This window comes from Bombus flavifrons, chromosome 6 (assembly GCF_040668555.2).
Source record: "Bombus flavifrons isolate JBK064 chromosome 6, iyBomFlav1_principal, whole genome shotgun sequence".
Taxonomy (NCBI): domain Eukaryota; kingdom Metazoa; phylum Arthropoda; class Insecta; order Hymenoptera; family Apidae; genus Bombus; species Bombus flavifrons.
Window position 1 is genome coordinate 11,179,644 of NC_138447.1, and position 22,853 is coordinate 11,202,496.

At 34.1% G+C, this 22,853-nt stretch overlaps 6 protein-coding genes across 16 annotated transcripts in view; 3 read left to right on the forward strand and 3 right to left on the reverse strand.

Annotated features, from left to right (window-relative positions):
• Nucleotides 1-124: 124 nt before the first annotated feature.
• On the reverse strand, nucleotides 125-4,313 carry LOC138180999 (protein lin-9 homolog). 3 transcript variants are annotated; one of them, XM_069115421.1, is made up of 8 exons: nucleotides 4,165-4,313; nucleotides 2,979-3,318; nucleotides 2,602-2,907; nucleotides 2,111-2,528; nucleotides 1,685-2,034; nucleotides 1,357-1,603; nucleotides 1,083-1,285; nucleotides 125-966 (listed from the first exon to the last, which is right to left on the reverse strand). In XM_069115421.1, the coding sequence occupies exons 1-7, from the start codon at nucleotides 4,181-4,183 to the stop codon at nucleotides 1,094-1,096; spliced, it is 1,872 nt and encodes a 623-aa protein (XP_068971522.1). In that variant the 5' UTR covers nucleotides 4,184-4,313; the 3' UTR covers nucleotides 125-966; nucleotides 1,083-1,093. The 3 variants fall into 3 exon arrangements, with proteins under 3 accessions (XP_068971522.1, XP_068971521.1, XP_068971523.1); XM_069115420.1 differs by lacking the exon at nucleotides 125-966 and having other exon boundaries at nucleotides 1,016-1,285; XM_069115422.1 differs by lacking the exons at nucleotides 125-966; nucleotides 4,165-4,313 and adding an exon at nucleotides 3,415-3,967 and having other exon boundaries at nucleotides 1,016-1,285.
• A 476-nt stretch (nucleotides 4,314-4,789) lies between these two features.
• LOC138181008 (uncharacterized) lies at nucleotides 4,790-6,805 on the forward strand. Of its 3 annotated transcripts, XM_069115454.1 has the most exons (9): nucleotides 4,790-5,055; nucleotides 5,143-5,246; nucleotides 5,351-5,509; nucleotides 5,566-5,633; nucleotides 5,714-5,896; nucleotides 5,966-6,099; nucleotides 6,172-6,276; nucleotides 6,364-6,540; nucleotides 6,669-6,805. In XM_069115454.1, exons 1-8 carry the CDS (start codon nucleotides 4,905-4,907, stop codon nucleotides 6,537-6,539), a joined length of 1,080 nt encoding a protein of 359 aa, XP_068971555.1. In that variant the 5' UTR covers nucleotides 4,790-4,904; the 3' UTR covers nucleotide 6,540; nucleotides 6,669-6,805. The 3 variants fall into 3 exon arrangements, with proteins under 3 accessions (XP_068971555.1, XP_068971554.1, XP_068971553.1); XM_069115452.1 differs by lacking the exon at nucleotides 5,714-5,896 and having other exon boundaries at nucleotides 4,818-5,055; XM_069115453.1 differs by lacking the exon at nucleotides 5,714-5,896 and having other exon boundaries at nucleotides 4,802-5,055; nucleotides 5,966-6,276.
• Nucleotides 6,695-8,000, forward strand: rtv (QVR superfamily protein rtv). Its single transcript, XM_069115469.1, has 3 exons — nucleotides 6,695-6,915; nucleotides 7,155-7,322; nucleotides 7,396-8,000. Exons 1-3 carry the CDS (start codon nucleotides 6,846-6,848, stop codon nucleotides 7,596-7,598), a joined length of 441 nt encoding a protein of 146 aa, XP_068971570.1. The 5' UTR covers nucleotides 6,695-6,845; the 3' UTR covers nucleotides 7,599-8,000.
• A 26-nt stretch (nucleotides 8,001-8,026) lies between these two features.
• Nucleotides 8,027-11,448, reverse strand: LOC138181015 (uncharacterized). Of its 3 annotated transcripts, none has more exons than XM_069115466.1 (5): nucleotides 11,272-11,448; nucleotides 8,908-9,025; nucleotides 8,752-8,826; nucleotides 8,447-8,611; nucleotides 8,027-8,335 (listed from the first exon to the last, which is right to left on the reverse strand). In XM_069115466.1, the coding sequence occupies exons 1-5, from the start codon at nucleotides 11,278-11,280 to the stop codon at nucleotides 8,133-8,135; spliced, it is 570 nt and encodes a 189-aa protein (XP_068971567.1). In that variant the 5' UTR covers nucleotides 11,281-11,448; the 3' UTR covers nucleotides 8,027-8,132. The 3 variants fall into 3 exon arrangements, with proteins under 3 accessions (XP_068971567.1, XP_068971569.1, XP_068971568.1); XM_069115468.1 differs by lacking the exon at nucleotides 11,272-11,448 and adding an exon at nucleotides 10,390-10,532; XM_069115467.1 differs by lacking the exon at nucleotides 11,272-11,448 and adding an exon at nucleotides 9,277-9,466.
• The window catches only part of LOC138180988 (cell adhesion molecule Dscam2), a 174,710-nt gene continuing 161,484 nt past the window's right edge, over nucleotides 9,628-22,853 (forward strand). Inside the window, exons 1-2 of one of the 2 annotated variants that reach the window (XM_069115404.1) lie at nucleotides 9,628-9,797; nucleotides 9,866-10,245. The gene's annotated coding sequence lies outside the window, so the exon portion shown is untranslated. Of the gene's footprint in view, nucleotides 9,798-9,865; nucleotides 10,246-11,585; nucleotides 11,887-22,853 lie in introns of those variants that run through there. The other variant, XM_069115402.1, reaches the window with a different exon arrangement.
• Nucleotides 12,812-22,180, reverse strand: LOC138181000 (solute carrier family 41 member 3). Of its 4 annotated transcripts, none has more exons than XM_069115425.1 (10): nucleotides 21,979-22,180; nucleotides 19,180-19,344; nucleotides 18,128-18,238; nucleotides 17,780-18,055; nucleotides 16,700-16,974; nucleotides 15,839-16,172; nucleotides 15,357-15,651; nucleotides 15,011-15,216; nucleotides 14,770-14,918; nucleotides 12,812-14,676 (listed from the first exon to the last, which is right to left on the reverse strand). In XM_069115425.1, the coding sequence occupies exons 4-10, from the start codon at nucleotides 18,051-18,053 to the stop codon at nucleotides 14,500-14,502; spliced, it is 1,710 nt and encodes a 569-aa protein (XP_068971526.1). In that variant the 5' UTR covers nucleotides 18,054-18,055; nucleotides 18,128-18,238; nucleotides 19,180-19,344; nucleotides 21,979-22,180; the 3' UTR covers nucleotides 12,812-14,499. The 4 variants fall into 4 exon arrangements, with proteins under 4 accessions (XP_068971526.1, XP_068971525.1, XP_068971524.1 ...); XM_069115424.1 differs by having other exon boundaries at nucleotides 19,180-19,670; XM_069115423.1 differs by having other exon boundaries at nucleotides 19,180-19,759.

Sequence of the window (22,853 nt, forward strand, 5' to 3'; positions counted from 1 at the left end):
ATAGTTTCCACTTTTATAACTCAATGCAATGACTGTTTCATCATCTAACGAAATAATTGTTTTTGTTGAAGATAAAAAAAATATAAAAGGATTGTGATATTTTGGAACAAGAATATATTTACAGATAATAAAAAAAAGTTTAAGGGATGTCCATATTTGAATTATTTATATTAGTATTGCATGTGTAACTGCATCAAATTTACATTTACTTTATTAAAAATATAATATGCTTGAAAAATAAGTACAACATTCATATAACTGTGTTTATGACAACATAATATTTGGAATCAGATAAACTTTAATAATCGATGTTCTTAATTCAATATATTGGTAACTATTTTAAAAATAGGACCATTAAGTAGACTCACATATTATAAATAAATTATTGCATATTATATTAAACATTTCACAATTTTTCGAAGTAAAACATTCGATATAAATAAAAAATTGGTAGCTAGTATAATAAAACAAATGTAAAAGATCCATATTTCATATCATTTATAGTGTATTTACAATTGGCTATGCCATATTTGTGCATATACCTAATGTACAGTTATTGAAAATAATTTTTCAAAATACTAATGTATTAATTATATATTAATTTTTGGAATTATCTATAAGCAGAAAATATTAAACTCTTTTTTACAAAATAAAAAATTTGTTTCATTCCTACTGTGATGATGTAATGTTATAAATTTCTATATAAAGTTAATGAAAGCTGCCACTGCAAAATGCACGCTTTATTTACAATAGCCATATTAGTTTATCTTTGATTTAATAATTCATAGATATTTAATTAATTATTGCAAAGTTGTATTGTAAAAATCGCAAAGTTGACAGGTAAATCTTTTAAACGTGAACATTTTTAAATGTTTAATGCAATTAACAGCACAGCACATTATCCTAAACTCATTTGTAGAATGTTTGTATCCTAATAAGATAGGTGCTCTTTAATGATGATATGCCCTATACAAAAAAGATAATAAAATAAAATTGGACTTTTTCATATAAAATATTGTAATATTATAGTTGATATCTGCTTCAGTATTGTACATTTTTTTGTAAGTATTAATGAAAATTACTTTCATATTTACTAAGCTCTTTGGGCCATAAATGGCGTTAAAGCACCTCTTTGTCCCAAACCTAATTGTATATGTTGCATGTGTATTTCAACACAATTTTGAAAAACTTGTTGATTTTGTGGACTTAATTTTGCACGTATTTGCTCCATTGTGCCTTGTAGCACTTTTAATTCATATGCATTACGATCTGAATCAGATAAACTCTAAAACGTAAAGAAGATTGTATAACAATAAAACAGTATGTATTCACATTAAGGATAATGTTTCAAATTACCTTTACTTGAAGCATAAGAGCTGTTAAATCTGTTACTAATTGAGACATTTTTCCGGGTTCCCTGTCATTAACACTATTATGTCTTGCAATCATATCTGCAGCTTCCTGTCTACATTTTTCACGCAGATGAGAAGGAGCTAACATAGCTGCAACACTAGGTTCCGGAGCCATTTCTTGACAGAGTTCTTGTACGTCATTAAGAAAATCTTGCAAAGCGGTATTCATCTTTTCCAATTCAACTACGATACTAAAATTATAAATATCAATAAAGAAAGAAAATAATTTTTCACCAAATATAACATATGAGATTAATATAATAATCGCTTACCCTGCATATTTTCTTTCAAAATCTGGTGGCAACAGTTCTCCAAACGAACGTCTTTTTTCTGCCTCGCTATTCATCTCTTTTAACTTTTTTATTTTAACCTTCTTAGCAGCTAATATTTTATTTACTTTAACCATAAATTCCAATAATTTTAAAGGATAACCATTCATTGTTCCACCAATATGAGATTTCTTTGGTAAAGATACAGAAGCATTCGATATTAAAGGATCGCTGTTTAAACGCGGTGACATTAATTTCATGGCATATGGTGGAGATGGTACATATTGTACATGTCGTGGTCTAAACTTCTGTGCAAATGAGGCTACACTTATCGTTTCCGGTGGTTCATTTGACTGTAAATAACAAGTAAATACATAATAATATAAGATTACAATGTGCTTCTTTGCTCCAAAATAGATATACACATACCAGTACTTCATAATCTGGAACACTATGCGTTCCAAGTCCGGCGCGTTCAAATGTAATTCTGTAAGTGTTATTACTAGTATCCACAGCATCAATACTTCCAGTGAATAAGCCATCCTGTGGTTTTCTCAGTCTTGCTGTAACTTTGGTACCTATTACCAATTGTAATGGTATTTCTGGTGGTAAATCTTTGAAACTATTAATATCAGCAGCCTTTCTTTGTTGCAACATTCGAATTTTTTGTCTCTTTCTTTCTAGTTCTCGTCTTTCTTCCTCAAAAAACGACTGTGAACACCTTCGTGGTTTACCCATCATTCTTCTTATCTTGCACCATTCAACTCGTGTTAATTTCCGAGTTTTTAATTGTGGAAACGATTCTTTTAAACAAATCATAAAATCATTGTCTCCTTCAAAAAGAGTCCTGCATAAAAGAATATTTTAATTGTACTACATTAAATTATACATGTATGTGAATATATTTTTTTCATACATACTTATCAATGTTACTATAAAACCACTCGTAACAAACCCATTTGTGTGCTTTTGGTAATTTCAATAAATTTCTTAATCTCATACCAATCTTTTGTCCAATTTTACGATCCGGAGATGAAGGTGGCATTGGTTTATCAGGTTCTTTCTCTTGTTTAATTGGAGTCATTGTAGATGATACAGGTTGACTTAACATATTATTATTTTTTCTGGGCTCATTGATTATTCTATTTTGTTTTTTTGCAGGAGATGGGCGAGATACTTTTTTAGGAGAATGTTTTGTATCCGGATGTGACGGATCCTTTTTAATTCTAAAAAATAGGTGACATTAATTAATATATACATTATATTAATAAACATATTCACAATGTTAAATATTTACCTATGATGAGGATGGTTAACTAATATATCATCATAAAACAATTTGTTCTTTTTTCTAATCCTCGCTGGCATTCCCCTTCGATTTAAAACTTGAACTGGTTGGCTAGGAGGATTTGGTTTTGGAGGAGGTTGACTACCTACTCTTTGTAAACCTAAAGCTGCAGGGCCAAGTTCAGGAATTGGATCAGATTCTTCAGTGTCCATATGGGAGTCTGTTGAATTATTTGAAATTTGCTGATCATCCATATCCATTGTATCATCATCGATCACTTCACTTTTGATCTCATCAATTGATGGATACCCCCCATTCTTTATAGATAATAGCGTTTCAGCAGATTCACCTAAGATAAAATAATTATTTATACATAAGAAAAGAATATTTGCATAAAATACAGCAATAGTGATTTTGATTTTGCTTCTTTTAGATCAAGATTTACCTTTCACGATTAAAAAGCAACAAATCTGTCAAGTCCATTTATGATTACTATTTAAATATGCAAAGCTATAATCAGTCATCATTATAAAAACTATTTTTTAATGCACTTATATTTTATATTATTTTCAAAGAGTCTGTAAATTATATTTCATAATATTTTACATATAACTCTTTGAAGATTCATAACTTACAAAAAAATTGATGCATAAAACTATCACTAATATTAGATATAATTCATAATAGACTATTCATTTATAAATATAAAATATATTTTTCTTTGTCTTTTTCTAAATCTGCTAATAAAAATTATTTAAAATGAGAGTTTAGTAAGAACGGGGAAAATCATTCTGCTTTCAGCTATCGACATAACCAAACTTGTACGTAGTTTGGTAAACAGCATGTATAGTTATCGCATTAGAACTAAAGTCATAGAATAAGCGATATTATAAAAACCACAAAATATATTGTCAAGTATTTGTCCCTGAAATATTGTTTAGTAAATGAAATCTTAAACGGTAAAAATCTTCATTGTCCCGCTTGAATTGTGTATTGGTCATTTTTGAAATTTTAAACCAGATCTTTCTGAGCGCAATTGAAACACTAACTCTAAAATCATCAACGTGTTACAGAAAGATCTTGTACATTAATAATATAAATTTTGAAACATTTCTTAGACTTGTGCAACTACTTTTTGTTTTTAATTAATCCTTGCTATATTAATTTTATGAAGAATAAGTTAACTTTAACTTACTTTCAATCATCTCCGCCATGTTGCTATCAATGATGCATCATGGGTATGTGTTTTCGTCGAGCTCGTCCGTTTCGCGGTGAAATTCGTTAGTGGTTCTTTTCCATCGTTCCAAATGCTGTGATTGGTTAGCGAGCACCTTCGAATACTGAAATAAATCTTGCGGAACCTTTTAAATGTACACTATATTAAGCGCAACATGTTGTATGATAAATTGAGAAAGAGCTTAATGAAATTTAAAAGATTCGATATTATGTAAAATCAATCGGACAAACGAAATTATTTATATCTATATATACCTGTATAACATTATTTATAGGATATCTAATTTATTTAAAGAATATATACTCTGAATTTAGCAGTTTTATTTTAACATTAATGCTAACTTAATATGATACAAATAAACTTTTTTTTGTTATTAATAATTTCATCAGTTAGTACGGATAATATTGTTTCAATTGATCAATCCGTGGCACCTACGAAATATTGTAGGAATAAGGAAAGATTAGTAACGTCAGAAGAGAACGATGAATATTTACTTATAAGCGCTGAGATCGATACAATTGTTGTGATGGAATGTCGATTTTGGTATAAAATATTATTTCTCTGACTAAAAAAAAACGAAAGATTTTGTTATTATATTCGTTTTACAAGATAGCAATGACAAGGAAGAGAGGCAGTCAAAAATTTGGTACCATCAAGATCGATATAGAGAGACTCCTGAAAAAGAGATTCAATTAGGGATGGACAACAACGCGTCGTTCAATAGGATTTACACTACTCCAGATCTTTCTTTGGTAATTAAAGACATTGCAGTAACAGACGCTGGTATTTACTTATGCCATGGTGAGGAAGGACAGGAGATAGAGAATAAATTCAACTATAGAATCGAACGTAATCAAAATCTCACTGAATTTACCAACTATCTAGATAAAATTAATATTTAGATATAATTAATTGGACAAACTTATTTGATGATAGCAATTTTCAAAGAACATGGAGTCTCGTATAAAGAACAAGGGAACATAACTGATTGGGAGAAATATCGTGAAATATATTTGGCATCAGTTACCACACGATTTGCCGTGAGATCATCATTAATTCTACTATTCTACTCAATATTAAATGCGAAATATTTATCAAATGTTCACACTCTTCGTGTTTATATATCGAGCGCAATTTGCATTAGGTTTCACAAATGTCTGAGTTGGCTCAAATTCGAGAGGTTGGAATACTGCTTCAAGTCACTTCAGAATGGGCACCGTGGGGTCCATGCGAACGTTGTGTACGTAATCGAGGATATAAGACGAGTGTTGGAAATTGTCAATTAAAACGACAAATAAATGCGGTAAGAAGGACGAATTATAAGGCTGGAGACGATGACTTACCACATTATTATTACAGACTATTGCCAACAAGAGTGATTCATCCATAGTTGAGTTTTTTCGAAGATCTCCTTCATTACCCTGCAAGTAAGCAAACTTGTCTTTTATCTAGAAAAGATAAATTTGAAATATAAACAAATATTTATTCATAATATCACGGGTTTAAGAGCAATTTTACTCGAAGAAGAATTTCCTGCTGTTAGTAGTGCGGTGCGTCATTTGCCGATATTTATTTTAAAGGAAACATGCAAAAAATGTCCCCGCGTGAAAAGAGTAAAAGGTCGCAGATTCAAGTACATTAAACGATTCGTACTAGCAGAAGGAGCTTATCTTACGATCGTTTGTCCCGAGTAACTTAATGTTTGAGCGAAATTAGCAAAGTACTGTTTGTAACAAAATTCAAAATTCAAACATCGTAGATCAACTATGGATACGCAAGTATCGTGGAAGAAGGATTCGATTACATTGGAAAAGGGTGTCCGACGATCCTTTCGCAAATTGGATCCAGAAGCTCGCGTGATAGTAGATGCCTTTGGAACGCTTTATCTGATAGGTACTTCAAGTAGAGATAAATTACACATCGTACTTTATGGTATTTCACATTTTTCTATCTACATACAATCAGATGTTTCCACTCACGAAGAAGGTAACTACACGTGCTACATCGATAACGTTAACATGATGCAAGTAAAAGTCATTGTTATACCTAAGGCAAGATTAGTAACTCAAGGTAAAATTAAAACTAAATTGTTCAGTCAGTTATAATGCTTATGTAAAACATTGGACGTTTAATTACAACATTTTCTACTTTTTATAGAATTTTTACGTCATCTGGGATATCTAGGCTTCATATTTCTACTTTGCTCGTTTTGTTACTGTAGTGGTCTGGTTTATACATGCAGACGAAGAGATAAATTCGACACAGTAGTTCCAAAGAAAGATACAATTGAAAAAGAAGAAGAAGAAGAAGAAGAAACACCTTTTATATATTAAGGTTCATGATTCACGAACTGACTGATAACAGATAGTTGATAAGAATTTTGCAAGCTGTTTACCGACCGAGTTATTATTCTTCGAACGATTTCTCCTATGGGAGCTTCTTAACAGACGATGACCTTACAGGTAACCAAGTGAAAGGAGGCAGTGGAAGGGACAACTGCATGGGATACGTGTCCGTTTCTCGTAGTCACAGTTTAGTTTCAAAATGGCTGAGTTTGGTCGTTCCTGTTTCCTTATGTCAGTTCATGAGTGAGAAATTCAATTAAAAGTAAACGTATTTGCAAACAAATTCGCGATAGGATGAAGTTAAGGACAGAGGTTTTCGTACTCTCCGCGATTCTTTGTCTGGTACTGTTTCAAGGCGCAACCGGTGAGTTTCATGCATAACATAGATCGCATCTATACGTACATACATAGTGGACAATGTCATACTTTCACCGCATACCGAAATAGCTCATCCTTTCCTTGAAGTGTCGTGTTTCTTCTTTTTCCTTAATTTAAAACGTATCTATTCATGATCCTCGAAAACGATTCCAAAGAAACGATCTCGTTAGCGTTTGCGGATTGTGTACGAAAGTAAAAGTGTTATTTATAAGTGCTCCATTTTAGGACTTCTACGAAGATGTGTGAATTGTAGATCAAGAGGAGATCTAGGATCTTGTAAGGATCCTTTCACTATGAACTCGACGGCGATTGAAATGGAAAAAGGTGTCGACACTGTCCCTTGCGCATCTGGTTGGTGCGGCAAAATAATTGAACGACACGGTTTAAATAACGGTAAACATTCGATGGATACACATTTAGATATACATATTGAGAATTGTTTTATAAGGAATATTGTATCGTATAGAATATGGTACCGCCACGCAAAGGCTTTGTTTCCAACGTGGACCTGACGATGGTGAGGAACGATGTGCGTTTACCGTGTGGAATTACAAAAAAGTGTATATGTGCCTTTGTTTCGGGGATCTATGCAATGGAACGACGAAATCAAGCATCTCCAATGGTTTGATTCTGACAACGCTTTCCGTTTTACTACGATGGTTCATTTGAGAATGCTGGAATTGAATCGAATGTATATTATTGTATAAAATGTTCCTTGTATTTGTACATGTCTTGATATCGTCAATTTGCAAGTATAGCCAGTATTGACTTGTTATTAAGCTTAAATGAGCGAGAAATCTGTAAAAATATACTCTAATTCTATTTATAACTTCGTATTTTATGTATTATAATTATAAGAAACCGAGGTATACATGTTTTATATAACAAATTTCTGTGGAACGTCGTACGGTGATTAGTACAGTGTTTTATTGTAATTAATAACAGTCACGATCATTTGTATACATTACAATTGCAAGACTGTTGAGTGCGGACTGCGTAAAAAGACAAAATGTAATTATTTTTATGTTGAATAATTTCAAAATAGGAAGCAAAGAAGTTGTTTGTTTCGAATTATACTAAATAAAGGTGGGACACACTTTCTGCTTGATATTAAAAAGACCTTATCTTTTTCTTTTATCAACATGCGACGTCCATTAGTTAATTCATAAATAAATAACATTACTGTTAATAAATTCCTCTACATTAAGCTTTTCTAGAGAATGGCGAGGTAGGCCTTAAACTTCTCAATATGTGACCATGAAGGCCGTTTCGCCTCCTTTCTTCTTGGTTTTTCAGCAGTGCTCTTTCATGTGGAATATCATCGTAAAATAACTCGCCCTGGCTATAAAGGTATTTTACAGCGAGCATTGCTTCCTCACCGGTCAATAGATACGGGTCGTGGTATTCTGAAATATCATTAAAACTAAAACAAATGTCTGTCACTTTATTTTTAAAAGCAAACCAATATATCCTTGCATTCTTCTAGTGTATTCTTGCGTGTCAAATGTATTGCTCACCAAGCCCATTGGAAAAGTCAGGTGTCATATGTCTTGATTCTCGCGAACTGTAACCAAGATCATTGATATCCACTGGTGGAATGAAAACGCCTACCGGCCACAGAGATTCTGCATTTTCCGGTTTTATATATGGTGCAACGTTACCTTTGTTGTGTAATCGTTGTCCTGTGAGAACATGCATAATTTATTATAGTATACATCATATTATAAATTAATATTAGATCCTAATTAACGAATATATTCACTTCGTTAAATTATTGGATTACGTATTATGCTCTTATACTTATCAGAGTGGAATATCGTACCAAATTCTGTAGGGTTTCCTGTTGTGCTTCTTCTCCCAATAGAGACGTAAGACGTCTGATCTATCGTCCGATCCCCTGACAGATAGGAATTAATGTTGTTTTGTGATAATGCAAGATTTTTAACGATATAATACGTAATTACATTTATGAACTAACCATCTGTCGTAATACCGTGCTCATAAATGTGCGGAGGAGAAATAAATTTCACGTGCACTTTTGAGAGCGGCAAAGCTCTGGTTGCTGCAACAGCAACTAAGAAGACCACCACTTTCATCTGTAATTAAAATTCTCGGATATTTATGCGTTTACCACGAACTTCTCTTGTTAGAATCTGAATTTAAAACATATTTGGAATTAATTCCTTGTTTTTTTGCCGCAGAGTAGCAAACATCGTGATATGTATATATGTATATATATATTTTGAAGGACCCTATTTTACTTTTACTATTAAACTTGTTCTTCCTATAATGATAATATAAAAGTAGGTCAAGGTATTTGTGGCTAATATTTCTACGCTCTACCAACCCGGATGACCGAAAGAACGAAATGTAAATGTTAAACCGCATTTACGAAACGATGACGCCATCGGTGGGCCCTGCTGAGAGTGAAATAGATAGAACTATGATCTCGCAGGTTCTCCATTGGTTTCTCTGACAAAAATTAATTGTATACCTCGTCACAGTGCTGCCTAATATAGCCAGATAATCTGGTGCTTGTAAACGATAATCACAGCCCGTAGCTAACGTGTTCGAACATATCTTATTACGGATATGTACAAGATAAGGACGTAAGTAGAGTCTCCGCGGTAGTGATTTGTTTGCAGTCTTGTGTCGTATATCATCGTTATTGTGATATATATCATCGAGTAGTGTTAGGCAAACTACTAGACGCGCGGATCGAATGTTGCGGGACTGACTATCATGCGAACCAATGTCCACTGAAATAAACAATTATCCTTCGACACGAATGCTTCATACATCAAACGAGTTTAAAAGAGAATCTGAAAGCGACCATAGAAGCAACATCCTCGACGCGTATCATAATTTGTACGTGTTTATGTGTGTATGTGTTTCTTTATATTCGCGTGCTTGTGTTTATCTGTGTGTGTTTGCAGATGTACGCAATAGATGACTGTGAATTGGTTCGCTCATACATGACTCGTACACAGCGCGTCTTGCAAGGGATTACATAGATATCTATTCACGATTTCGTCACTCTGTTGTACATTCGAATGCGAACGTTCGTAGAAAGTAAACGTCCAAATAGTGTTCATATTTTAAGTGAAACGCTGCTCCATTTCTGCTTTTTATGCCTTATTATAGAAGGACCAATTGATAGGGCTATTTTCTTCTTTCATGAAACGGTTATTCAACGATATTGGCTAACTTGCATATCTATAGCTTTCATCGAGCTTGGTGGTTCGCGAACCAGCGCAACGAACTGTGCCATTGCTTTGGCAAGAGCATCATCAACGAATAATTGAAAATCATGCTGGTATGTAATATTTACTTTCTATTAATGGAATGCTATTGGTTAACAAGATTTATTAAGAAAAATCTAGAAACACGTATATTTTTCCTATCCTGATGTAATATGTAACTATATCGCGATTGAAACTAGATCGTACATTTTCATTACCTTCACATAGAACGAGTGCACTTGTGCTTGACAAGAGCCTTATTCCGCCAAGATAGTAGCAGTTAAAGACATTCGTGTGTTCGACGATGCGTGTCAAACCACCCTTTCGCCTTCCTTCCCGCTCACCTTCACTCGCGAAGTAGAAGTGGCTCCTATTAATTCTGCGCCCATTGTAAGGCAGTGAAACGAAATGCAATAGCTACGATGGAAAATTTTTCACCGCCGATACAAACACTTGTATGCACTGGATGTAATATTTTTTATAGAAATTCTTAATTGCGAAACACTACATATATGTGCTTCCAATGACTCTCCAAAGAAAGAGATACATTGTAAGAAATAGAAAACGTGAGAGAAAAGAATGAGAAAATGGAAACGAATGCTTTTGTAGAACTGTGATGTACATAGAAAGAATGGTTTATTGCCAAGTATTTGCTTTTAGAAAGTACCTATTACATACAAACACGTAAAGTATTACACATTAGATAATTGCGATGATTGATCGAGTCACGCGAAAGAAAGTGATTAACATTAATCAAGACAATCTTAATTGTGTATCGATGTTGTGTCAGCCATAGAAAAACATTAATTACCTTAATCAACAATCAGTGTTCCATCAATTAATCCAGTCAAGTGTCATATCCAATTAAATGTAGAAGCAATGAACAATGGAAACCCGGAACCTTCGCTTTATTGTATGAAAATATCTACCACTGGTGCATACACCGCTCTCTGGCACGATTTTATTTATGCTTTTAATTGCAGTAATCAAGTTTCGTAGAATTTCGTGATAAAATTTCTACATAGGGTCATGTTATAAATATGCATAAAAAACCGACGAAGTATCTGAATAATAAAATTGGTAGTCGTTGTAACACTCACCATCGACATTGTGAATAACACTTGCAAAATATCGACCACTGACGTTCAGTTTCGTTCCGCTTGTTGAGTTGCTTACACACTGGTGAACACCCGCGTGAAAACGTAATTCCGAAACGATTTGTCTAGTGTCTTCTAAACACGACCAGGAACTGTTCCAGTTTAAATGTCTCGGGAGAATGTCGCGCGTGGTTCCAGCATCCCCCTTCTTGTTACGTACCCCACCTGACCAGAAACCCAGTTGCGAAGGTTCGTAAGGACTCGCACGGGGATACGGTAGAACTTTCATTTCGGTGAACGCGATGCAACCATCCTTTATACGTTTTGAAGGTGCCGCGCGCAAGGATGACCAATGTATGCGCTCCATTGTATGCGCAAGAGTGCGTTCCTTCGGCGCGTTATACGCGGTTGCGTCACTGCTACTACGAAATTCTCAAAGAAAGAAGAAATTTGATCTTTTAACGGTGGATTGTTGTTACATATAAGACATATTTGTGAACGTATCAATGTGATTCTTTCGACTGAAATCATAAATTTGCAACTACTTGGAATTTTTATTATATGTATTCGAATGATACACTGATGTTTATGAAGTTCGAGATCATATCTAAAAAATACGTAAGTTTTTAATACTCTATTACACGTATAATTTTAAATGATTTAGTCTGTTAACAGTTATACGCTTTAGTCAGTGACTTCTAAAATTTCGTTGAAAGAGGTATGACGTTCAGATTTTGTGTTTTAAATAATTAAAGTACTTTCTAAGATTTCATGTTTATATATCAATCTTTTGTCGTATCTAAGTTTTTATAATATTGTGTCAATACGTAAAAATAAGTAATTAGGATTATTTGAAAACAAAATTATATTCCATCCTCTCATTTGCTACATTCGCGCTACTTTTATGTTTTGATATCATGGCGGTATAGCATACACTATGTAACAATAATAAGTGTAACAGTAATAACTCTATCAGCACAGTAATAAAACTATATTTATTTGTTTATATGACTGTTATGTAATTGTAATTATTATGCGATATTTTGACTTACTTTGAATAATCATATTGTAATTTGCGCCAAAGAGACATAACCTTAATACTGTGTACCATTTATTGTTCGATCAAAACTCTGTTTGGATGTTTATAAGATAGAACATGACATGTTACAAAAGTTCTATCTTCTTATATTAAATGGTGTATGATGAGTTATTTAAAACTTTATAGAATTGTAAATAATGAAGAGTACAAGATAATATAACTGCAAAATATGTGTGAGTTTTACATGGTTTGAGTACGTTAGATTTCTGTATAGATATATTATATTTCACTTTATTAGAAGGGATGTTTGCAATTGCAGCAAATTGTAATAAACTTGCTTTATTAGTACATCATTAATATAGCTTTATTAGTATTTAAGAAAGTACAGAAAATGGTTTTTCTATCTTAATTTTATGGAAATTTTGTGAAACATAAGATAACGCAAGGTATTCGTATCAGTTTCATTAAATTCAACCAAAATATTGGTCATTGGAATAAAAACCATTATTTTAGAGATACAAAGTTTTATTTCAGGGGTGCAATTGCATGTACATTTTCTTTACAGATATCATTTTAAATCACAGATTGCTATGAAAGTGGTTCATTATCATTTAATAACGGTAATACTATTTAAGGAACCAAAAGCATTACATTATTCTACATTATTCATTTTATGAATCTCCAGTTTGCTTAGATCGTTTGGTGTAATTCATTTTAAGATATCAATTATGTATCTTTACAAGAGTATCGTAGCAAGTTTTTATAAAATACATTATATATATTATTTTGATACTACCGAATATTATTGTATATCGATTGTTTACTTTATTATTTCCACCTCTAAAATATCAAAACATTGTTGCAACCTATACAACATTAAACATATCCAACGATGTATAACATATACATCATGACTTTCTTGTTCTACTAAAAAGATTATTCAAATTTCTGCTATCGATAAAATATTTTGAACTAATAAGTCTATAATTAGGAAGCATTATCTATTTTAGATCTCTGCAGATTGCAAATATAATTTCTATTTTAAAAAGATATGCGCCATTGTATAAATAAAATTCTGTGTTAGTATTAAGTTGTCCCAAATGTTTCTTTCGTTTTATAAGGAAATACTAGATGCACAATATTTTTTGTTTTATATTATTTTATTGAATTATGTATGATCCATTTTGTTCTATTGGAATAAAATCCAGATTCAATAAAACAAAATGGAACATACATATTGGAACAAAATCCAGATTCAATAAAACAAAAAAATATTGTGCATCTAGTATTTCCTTATAAAATGAAAGAGACTTTTGGAACAACTTAATACTAACAAGAATTTCATTTTGTTTTATTGAATCTGGATCTTGTTCCAATAGAACAAAATGGATCATACATAATTCAATGAAATGATATAAAATAAAAGATATTGCGCATCTATTATTTCCTTCTAAAACGAAAGAAACTTTTGGGACAACCTAATATATAATCTTCCTACGCAATACAATTATCGATCAGCGTTAAAATACTGACTAGGTCTTCTGCTTATACGTATTTATTACGACGATTACATTGAAAGTACAATGCACATATATCTAAAACACTTTAAATTCTGCTGCCTCATACGATTAAATATAATTAAAAACTTACAAAAAAGTTATATATATCTAGTGACTGTAAGTAATCGTCAGTCGATACGTATAACAGGCAGCGTTTTATTTTTTTGTTTATTACGTCTAATTGAGACTGTACGATCACTAGATTATAATAAATTGCACTATGATGGATCACTTTGCTCGATCCAGTTATATTAGAATCAATGTCATTGTACTTTTTTTTCCTATTCGTGTACCTATTTCAAGAACAGTGACGTATTTCTTTAATCTATTATGTTCAGCGTGTAATAACTAATTAACGCGAGTAACGTACCATTAAGAACGTCTCTTAATGGAGGGAAACAATCCTGCTGTTTTATCCGTTTCAGATCAATCAGATCGTCCCGTAATAACGTATTGTACCCGTTTTCACGAAACGCTCACTCTCTTAATTAATCTTCGTCTCCTACTGTCTCGTTCATTCGTACACCATTACATCGACGTGATTTTACGCCGTTCAAATTATATGACATCTTCCAAGAAAAAATTGACACGCAATAAAAATTGCTTGTCAATTTTGTTACTTTAACCAGTCTTTTATTTTCCGTACTCTTGATGTATACTTATGAGGAACCAAAACGCTATTGCTAAGAATACTGTTCCCGAGAGATCGCCCAATGCCGTTAAATATGGAATAGCGGAATTGTCCGGGTCGATTTTGTGTTGCCACATAGCGTGAATAATGATATGCGCCACGTAGAGCAACAGCATAACCTGCAAAACAAAAATCGTGAATTTTTTTTTCCGTGATACAAACCTTTCACTTTTTCATTAGTACACTCGAATCAACGGGCATTATATACTCACTTGAAGAACGGCCATGACGATGTAAGAAACCACAAAGCATATATGTAACGTGGACGTTCCCTTTGTGATATAATCGGCGACAAAAATGAAAATTATTTCACCGAAAATTGCCATGCAAATGAGTATTCTGGCTGTTTTCGCGTACAGCGCTAAAGAAAAAGAAAACGAACATTATTATGTAATCGTCGAGCTGCGAAAAACCATGTAACAGCGTAACATTAGTTATTGTTGCATCACTTACAGCCTCTAAAGAGCGCTTTCCACGGACTGATGAAAATTTTCGAGTGTGGCGGTAAAATTCCCATAATCGTTGTCTGGTGCAATGTAGTTGAGATTCGAGATGCTTGCACAGAGACTAAATTACCACCAATTCCATTTATGATTGGTTGAAAGATCACGAATCCATCGAACGAGTCAACAACTTGATCAAGAACCAAACCACCAAATCTAAATTAGAACGTAAAATTGAAACAGTAGAACGACAGAATCGTGCAACGATGTATCGTGTGATTTATTCTTAAGGCTAGTCAAAATTTATTCTTAAGATTAGTCAAAATTTATTAACGGCGATTAAAAGTGATACGAACCCACTGATAAACAAGGCCGATAAAACAGGAAGCCATCCAGATGTTAAAACATTTCTAGTGTAGTTATTCTTAAGAACCACATAGATCCAAAACGGTAAAATTAAAAAGTAACAGCCAAGTATAGCGTATAAGATCCATGGTTCTGGCGTCATTCTGTCGAACAATCCTGATGCTATCGTCGATAGAACGCTAATTGATACGACGTCTCCAAAGGAGGCAGCCAAAGGCGTAGCTAAATTGTCGGGGTTCATTTTGCATCGATATGAAATCATGATAACGGCGATCATTACGAAATCTATAAGAAAAGAGACATTAATGCAAACATTGAAACAGTGAAGTAATATGTTAAGTAATATGTTAACTTGCATTTTTTGCGGTATAGCATAGTAACGTAACGTAATGAATCAACAAATTACGTTTGCAAACTTGAAATATATACTATAAATAGGAATTTGATCTACGATCAATTATAATAATTTTACCTAGAATAAAGCAAGTGCTCGTGGCAGTGCAGACGCTAGCTGTGGCTAATAATAGGCAATTGTTCCATTTGAAAGTGTACTCGCTGCCTTCCATTATAGCGTTGACTGTGATCGCGAAGATCGATACCAAAACAGCCGCGACGATCGCCTGTATCTGTACCAATGCGATATTACCAACAATTATTTTCACGACTTCTCGAAAGTCGTGCATGTTACCCAAATTGGCTTGCGTGGATATCCGTGAGGCTAAGCACATATCAAGATTGCCTTTCAAGCCCAATAGCGAAGGGATTAGAATGAATAATTGAGAAATGGCGCAGAATACTGGCCAGTCCTAAAACAGAGACGACATTTAATTAAAGAGGATTACGTTCCTCGGGATATTCTTACAAATGGAACGCAACCAAGAATGTAAATTACGTTTCAAGAATTTCTACATTAGTAAATGCCGATAAAATCTTACATAGCGAATGTTTGTATCAAAGGGATTGGATTGAGATTACTAGAGAGTAAGGGTTAAGACGAGGTGGAAAAGGGTGGGATCAGGGGAAGGTATTTATGTAAAAGATTCTTGAGATTACGACCCTGTTGCTCTTGGGCCATCGTATTTCATATGTACGACAGATAAAATGCAAAGGTGTGATAAATAAAAAAGGAGTGCAACCACGTGTTTTAACATTATCTTCAGATAATAAAACTAAAGTGTATGATCGATAAAAAAAACTCGCGTTCGGAAAAATACGTGATTTATTCCATTATTACGATTACTACGATCAAACTTAGATTCGTTATCTGTACGAGATAATCGAATTTGTGACGACGACCTGCTTTTAGCATTTATTAATGTTAGAGGAAACGTACCTTGACTTGGTTAAGCACCAGGCCCGCGCCGATCGTACCTATCCCGGCGATGAAAAAGGGAACAGCGACTTGGAAGGTGGTCTGATACCATCTCTCGTTTCTGTATGGTCTGTTACCAAAGCCGCCCGTGTCATTACGGAAGTCAGGATCAGGATCTGAATTTGCGACGGAAGAGATGGTCACTACGGAACTTCCACTTGAAATTGTTCCACCACCGAGATTGGACAGTGACATGCCCGTTTTGTTCTTTTGGCCGTTAGGATTTTTCAGACCCGCTATCGAGAAATCAATACATCTCACACTGAACCGTACGACGTTTCAAAGACATTTAATCATTCGTTGGAATGTTATCGCGAATTACTGAATGATGCACATGTATAGCTTTAGTCACAGCGCAGTTCCGATATTTTACATTTGTTACGAATTCTTAAAAGTTTATTGATATAAATTCACGATGTCGTCAATGGTACGTAGATCGCGAAATGCGTCGTTACTACTTCGACGCTCTCACGAAACTCATCTTTTTATTTCGTGCGAGCAGACAAGAAATAACGAATAAGGTTATCACGGTAGAACGATTGCCGTTACTTATAAATCATTTTACGACACCGATACAACATATCCTTTATTGCATTGTGCTCCCGTAGGCAATACGATACGGTAAATACTTTGATCGACTAAGCGATTGTTTTATCAATACGATTGCGGTTAATTAACATAACGGATTTTCATTAATATCAATCTAAAGAATGTGTTTGCGCAAAGTTATGTTTCAATCTTTATGTTCGCCCGATTCTCCGACATGTCCGTTTTGCCGCTTGTTCAATGGAATCGCACGCGAAACAAATGAATTTTTGCGTTATCATCGCCGGCAGCAACATTCGTGATGCGTTCTATCGTACAGCGCGTCAATTTTTCATTAGAAGGTACAAATGTCTATAAAAGTTGTACGGCTCGTGACCTTTTGAACGTAATATTTTAAGCATTCGAACGTACAATAACAGATATAACTGTTAAATCGTCATTGATTTTCTTTCTGCATTTTCTTTATGTCAATACTGTAAGTATATAAATTCTTACCTGCCACTTTCTTCACGATATCAGGTTCTGCTTTAATGTCGGCCGATGTGTTTAGTTTGTTGTCGATAGCTTTTTCCATACTGTCGAAATCTAACGCATAGTTATCCTTGCCGTTTGACATGTTGTCTCGTTCTATAGTGAACGCGTGATCCTTAACTTCCCTGTCATTAGGTTTGTTTACTAGATGCTCATTACGATCCGTGCAATCGTTTAACTTTATAACAGTCACGTTTGACAGTGCCGGTTCAGTCGGCGAGTCCGGAAAAGCGACCATATCTGGAATATATTTGATGATTCGATAAAAGACAACGCTTAAAGGAGTCGCATCGAATTCATCTTGACACGTACCGAGTTCGGCGTTGACGGACAATTTTGTAGTATCCTTCACAAAATCGGCAGAGTGCAGGATCGACTTGTGATACTTTCACGTCAGACCTGCCTATTTCAGTCAGTCTTGATCTTTAAAGTTGAAAAATAAATATGATTTATTATTCACACGAATAGAACATCGAATTCGTTCTAAAAACGGATAACCAAAAAAATTAATTAATTTTTCATCGTGTTGCGGAATTGAGGCATTATAGCTTATCGATCTCGCCGTTAATCGTAAATTTCATTAAGCATTAAGATACTATATGACCGATATTGATCAAAGAGTCGTTCGTTAACTGATAATATACGAAGATATTCATGAACTGATAGTTACGTCTTGCTACTCTCTTAAGTCGTTGCTCTTGGTCTAGACGTTTTGATAGCATATGAAATTTAATATACGAGATCAGCATAGTATCATTAACGACACGAGGAACTTAGTTCTTGTATTACTATTAATCTAAGTCCACGTGTCGTCGGATTTAAATTACATGCGTGCAAAAATGCTGAAAACAGCCGTTTACAGTATTTCTTTAGAATCTATGTAGAGGGCACCCTTTTTTTGTGAAACCTTGCAAACACGTATTACTAGAGGTAGTGAAAATTAACGAGAGATTTATGTTTACAGGAGCATATTTCATACCAATTACATGTGATCAGGACGCTATGCCGTATACACGATACTATCGCTATCTCGATAAAAATGTCCAAATCTTATTTTTAGAAACGATAATTTATCATTAAAGATGCATATAGATACTTGGCACAATACACATTTTTTAAATTACAATTTAAAACATTGTAGTTTACGTCGCTATCAGTTCATGCTAAATTACTGGTTTTTTTTATGTTCGACGCGTGTAATGTTGTGCTACCGTGCTGATTATTCGCTATCATGGAAACTAAACGATATTGCTAACAGAAAGATAGGAGAAAGATAGAGAATATGTATCGAGGCTTGACAAAATGAAACAAACAAGAAAAAAAGGAAAAGAACGAATAAACTCTTATCTTGATTTAATACTTACGTAGTAACGATGTATTGAGGAATTTGCGCCAGCGTGTCCACGTTTCCTTGAAAAGTGTTTATTGTTCTTTGATACTCGATTAACCTTGTCACTTCTGATTGTTCACTGCTCGATCTCGTTGTTGAACTCGCGTGTGATTTTGTACGGGACTCTTCTCGATCCGTGCTACGTGAGCCGAAATAAAAAGTTGGCTTCGTCGTGTCACGATGGCACACTGTGATCGATGTTCGATCCAGCGTTCTGAGAATTGTACAAGGAAAGGTGCACAGAGGTAGAGATCCCGAGGAGAAACAAAATGACGGAATGGGTTTCGCACGGTAAATGCACCACCGACTCCAGAACTCAACTGTTTCGCTCAAGCGGTCGTGACTGACTGATAAAAGGAGCTTTACTTCATTTGTTGGCACTTCGACCGCTCAAATGCATGGCTGCGATGTACTGTTGTCCGGACATACCCACGTGCGCCATCTCGACCGACGGTGGTGGGGGAGCTTATTGTAAATAGATCGTAGATCGTAGATCATTAATTGATTTGCTATATTACTTGCGAGAAATTCTTGTTTCATCCATGACTCTCAGTCTGGAATAGCGTTTCCTCTCGCGTTTCCAATGCAGTTTATTCGTATATATATAATATGATCGTACGCGTAACGAATGATATAGATTCGAGAAAAACCTTGAATTTAATTAAATGTAGTGTTCATGTTAGAAGGCAAAAATAATCATAAGAAGCGTAATCGTATTTTTTAATCGCTTCCGAGCTACTGGTCCTTGTAAGATCGAGGTTGTTAACAATTTTATTTGCATTCGTACGTGATCGAGATAAAAGAGCGATTTATCTTAATTATTGCATTCGCGTGCTTTCATTTGTTGTGTCTGTTCTTCGATCATCAGTAAAGATCTCTATTGTAATTCTCTTTTTAATTATTTCTTGTCTAAGGCGATTTAATATGCGACATTGCTCGAGGCGAGTGATTCAATATTGGAAAAAAGGACGTATAATGTTAGGAAGTCTCTCTTTTTCTTTTTTTTTTTTGAACATTTTGAACGTTGAATATCATACTGTTCGAATACCAACGGCCAAAGAAGAAATCGGCAGGTACGCAGAAAAATACAAGAAAAGGACGGCAATTTGGCTGCTGAAGCGAGCAAAATTCTCCTGGAAGAAAACTAAAAAGAGAACCCCTACTAACTTCACTAAAGAAATAAAATAGTCAAACTCGAAGATGGTATCCCGTTGGGGGTAGCCATCCACATGTTACTTAGAAATTATTTTTTTTTATTTTTATTTATTAAAATTTACAATTAATTCTCGCATTGAGAATACTTAGAAATTAAGCTAGAAAAATTTACCGAGTGCCCAGTTGGACAAATTGTAAAGTACGGATTAAATAATAATAGAAAGAAATACTATTAGGGATTTAGTGTGGTCAATATACTTATGTTGTCATTGTACACTCTCAATATAAATTATGAACGTAAATTGTCCATACATATGGTAAGTACAAATTGTCAATTAACTATAAAATTGAAAGTAAATTGTATGTAAATCGTAAGTATTACTGTCAATATATATTGTGAATGTGTTATGTTATGTCAATGTAAACTGTCAATATAGACTCTGAATGTAAATCTACACAATGATACACAATATCCGTTTACGACTCGGACAGCATACCTGCCTTTCTTTCTTAAATAGTCTGAATGTCCTTGGAAAGCCCTAATTTCTTGGGAAAACCAAAATTTCCTACCTCTCAAGTTGTAAACTTAATGATGCAGATCTTGTTAAGAGTCTTATTATTAACTTATTATAAATAATTAAAATTCTCGATGCGATTATTGATTGTAAATATTAATAAATAAAAAAAAAAAAAAAACATGGTAAGAAGGAAAACTCGGGGATGGAGAGTTAGTATGTAAGGACCAGGCGAAGCTTCTTCAAGCAGTCTTAAAGCAGAATTCATCAGAGCGTCATATTCTTCGTGTTATATTATACAGTGCGAATAAATCAATTACACGTAACATTACTCGGCATCTTTAATCTATCTCCACCTTGAGAGTTAAAAGCGTTCACAGTTCGCGATATCAATCGATCAGTTGCAATCTGACTGATCATCACCTAGTTGAGAATTCGCAACCCATACAATCGATTAAATATTACAGCGGCTGAGAAGATATATTCGTCTCCATTTTACAGTATCCTATGGGATGCAAATGTAATTGCACGGATGTAAATCCGTTGGCTTCGCACCATGATCATTTTCGAAGGAATTTCTCAATAATTGGTATTCCGTGCGTGCGGTTACGCGAACCGAATGGGATTACCTTCGTTCTTTTCAATGACGTCATATCCAATGCGATTCGCGAATGAACGGGGAAGTACCTAACACGCGACACGCGCTGTCGTGCAGTTTTAAGATCTGATAGCTGATGTCAGCAAATGCATGATAATAGTACAGCATTATGCAAATTTCTTTAAAAACCACTAACAAACGTAATTATTTTAAAGCAATTAGTCTTCTCTGCATAATTTACAATTTTTATCGTAGAAAATCTGACTATTAGAATCGCCTTCGAACGAATGCAATGCCGTTAAAAGAGAACAAAATTTAAATTGCTTAGTTAATTACATAGTTAGATTAGATCGAAAAATTCATGATGAAGGTTTTTTAACGACTCCGTTAATTTCTCTCGCGAACTTGTTATCATCTAAAGACGTTTCATCTGAATTAACATCGATTCGACTACTACATCGCCGATTCGAGACAACTGTCTGGGTAATATTATTATTTTCCTCACCTTATCCCTCCAGTTTCAGAGTGATTTCATCAGATAGTGAGAAGTATATCTCGGTTCGTGTAGAGTTTATTACTCCTTCAATTTAGAGAATCGCAGATGCACATGACGCAGCGATTTTAATTTCACGCGGTGCGCGGTTGATAATCGACTCCTTTTTCCTAGAAATCACTGTAAATACGCGTATTGACACTTTTTGACGTTGAAACGTCTAGCAACGCGACTTACGAACGTCTTTCGCTAGGTCATATCCGATGTGATACGCGAGTCGGTTGAAGACTAATTTGACGAGGATACTCATTACAAACGTTAACACAAAGTATAGGTCGAGTATGTGTGTTCATATTTACGTTTCATAATATAATTACAGTACAGTTGATTTTACTTTCTATCGAAGGGGTAAGATCGAAGAGGTAAGCAAGTCTAACTGCCGTGTCGCGCTTGTCTATTCGTTATACAAAGATCAAACAATTATAATTTAAATCGAAATACACGCAGCTAAGTAAATATATAATTTTGAGATTTTATGATTATATTTTCGATTTTGATTACGTTAAGGCATCTAAAAATGCAATGAAACTGAATTAGCCCGCGTTCGTCAGATAATGAATTAACTGTTCCGATATCGTCACCGTGAAAAAAACAATAAAATCTTCTACTCGCTGACATTTGGCACTTTTCGCTCATTATAATACTCCAATGTAAACAAGCTTTATAGCATCTTTATTGCCGGTTGTAAAACGCGTGAATCCCTTCCACGATTTGTGTGCTATAATCAGCATTATAAAATGCATTATGCACCGTCTGATTAGCAGCGAATTTTCACGAGCTTACTGTATTTAATATCTTTATTTTCGTTTTTTTTTCCTCTGTTTGGA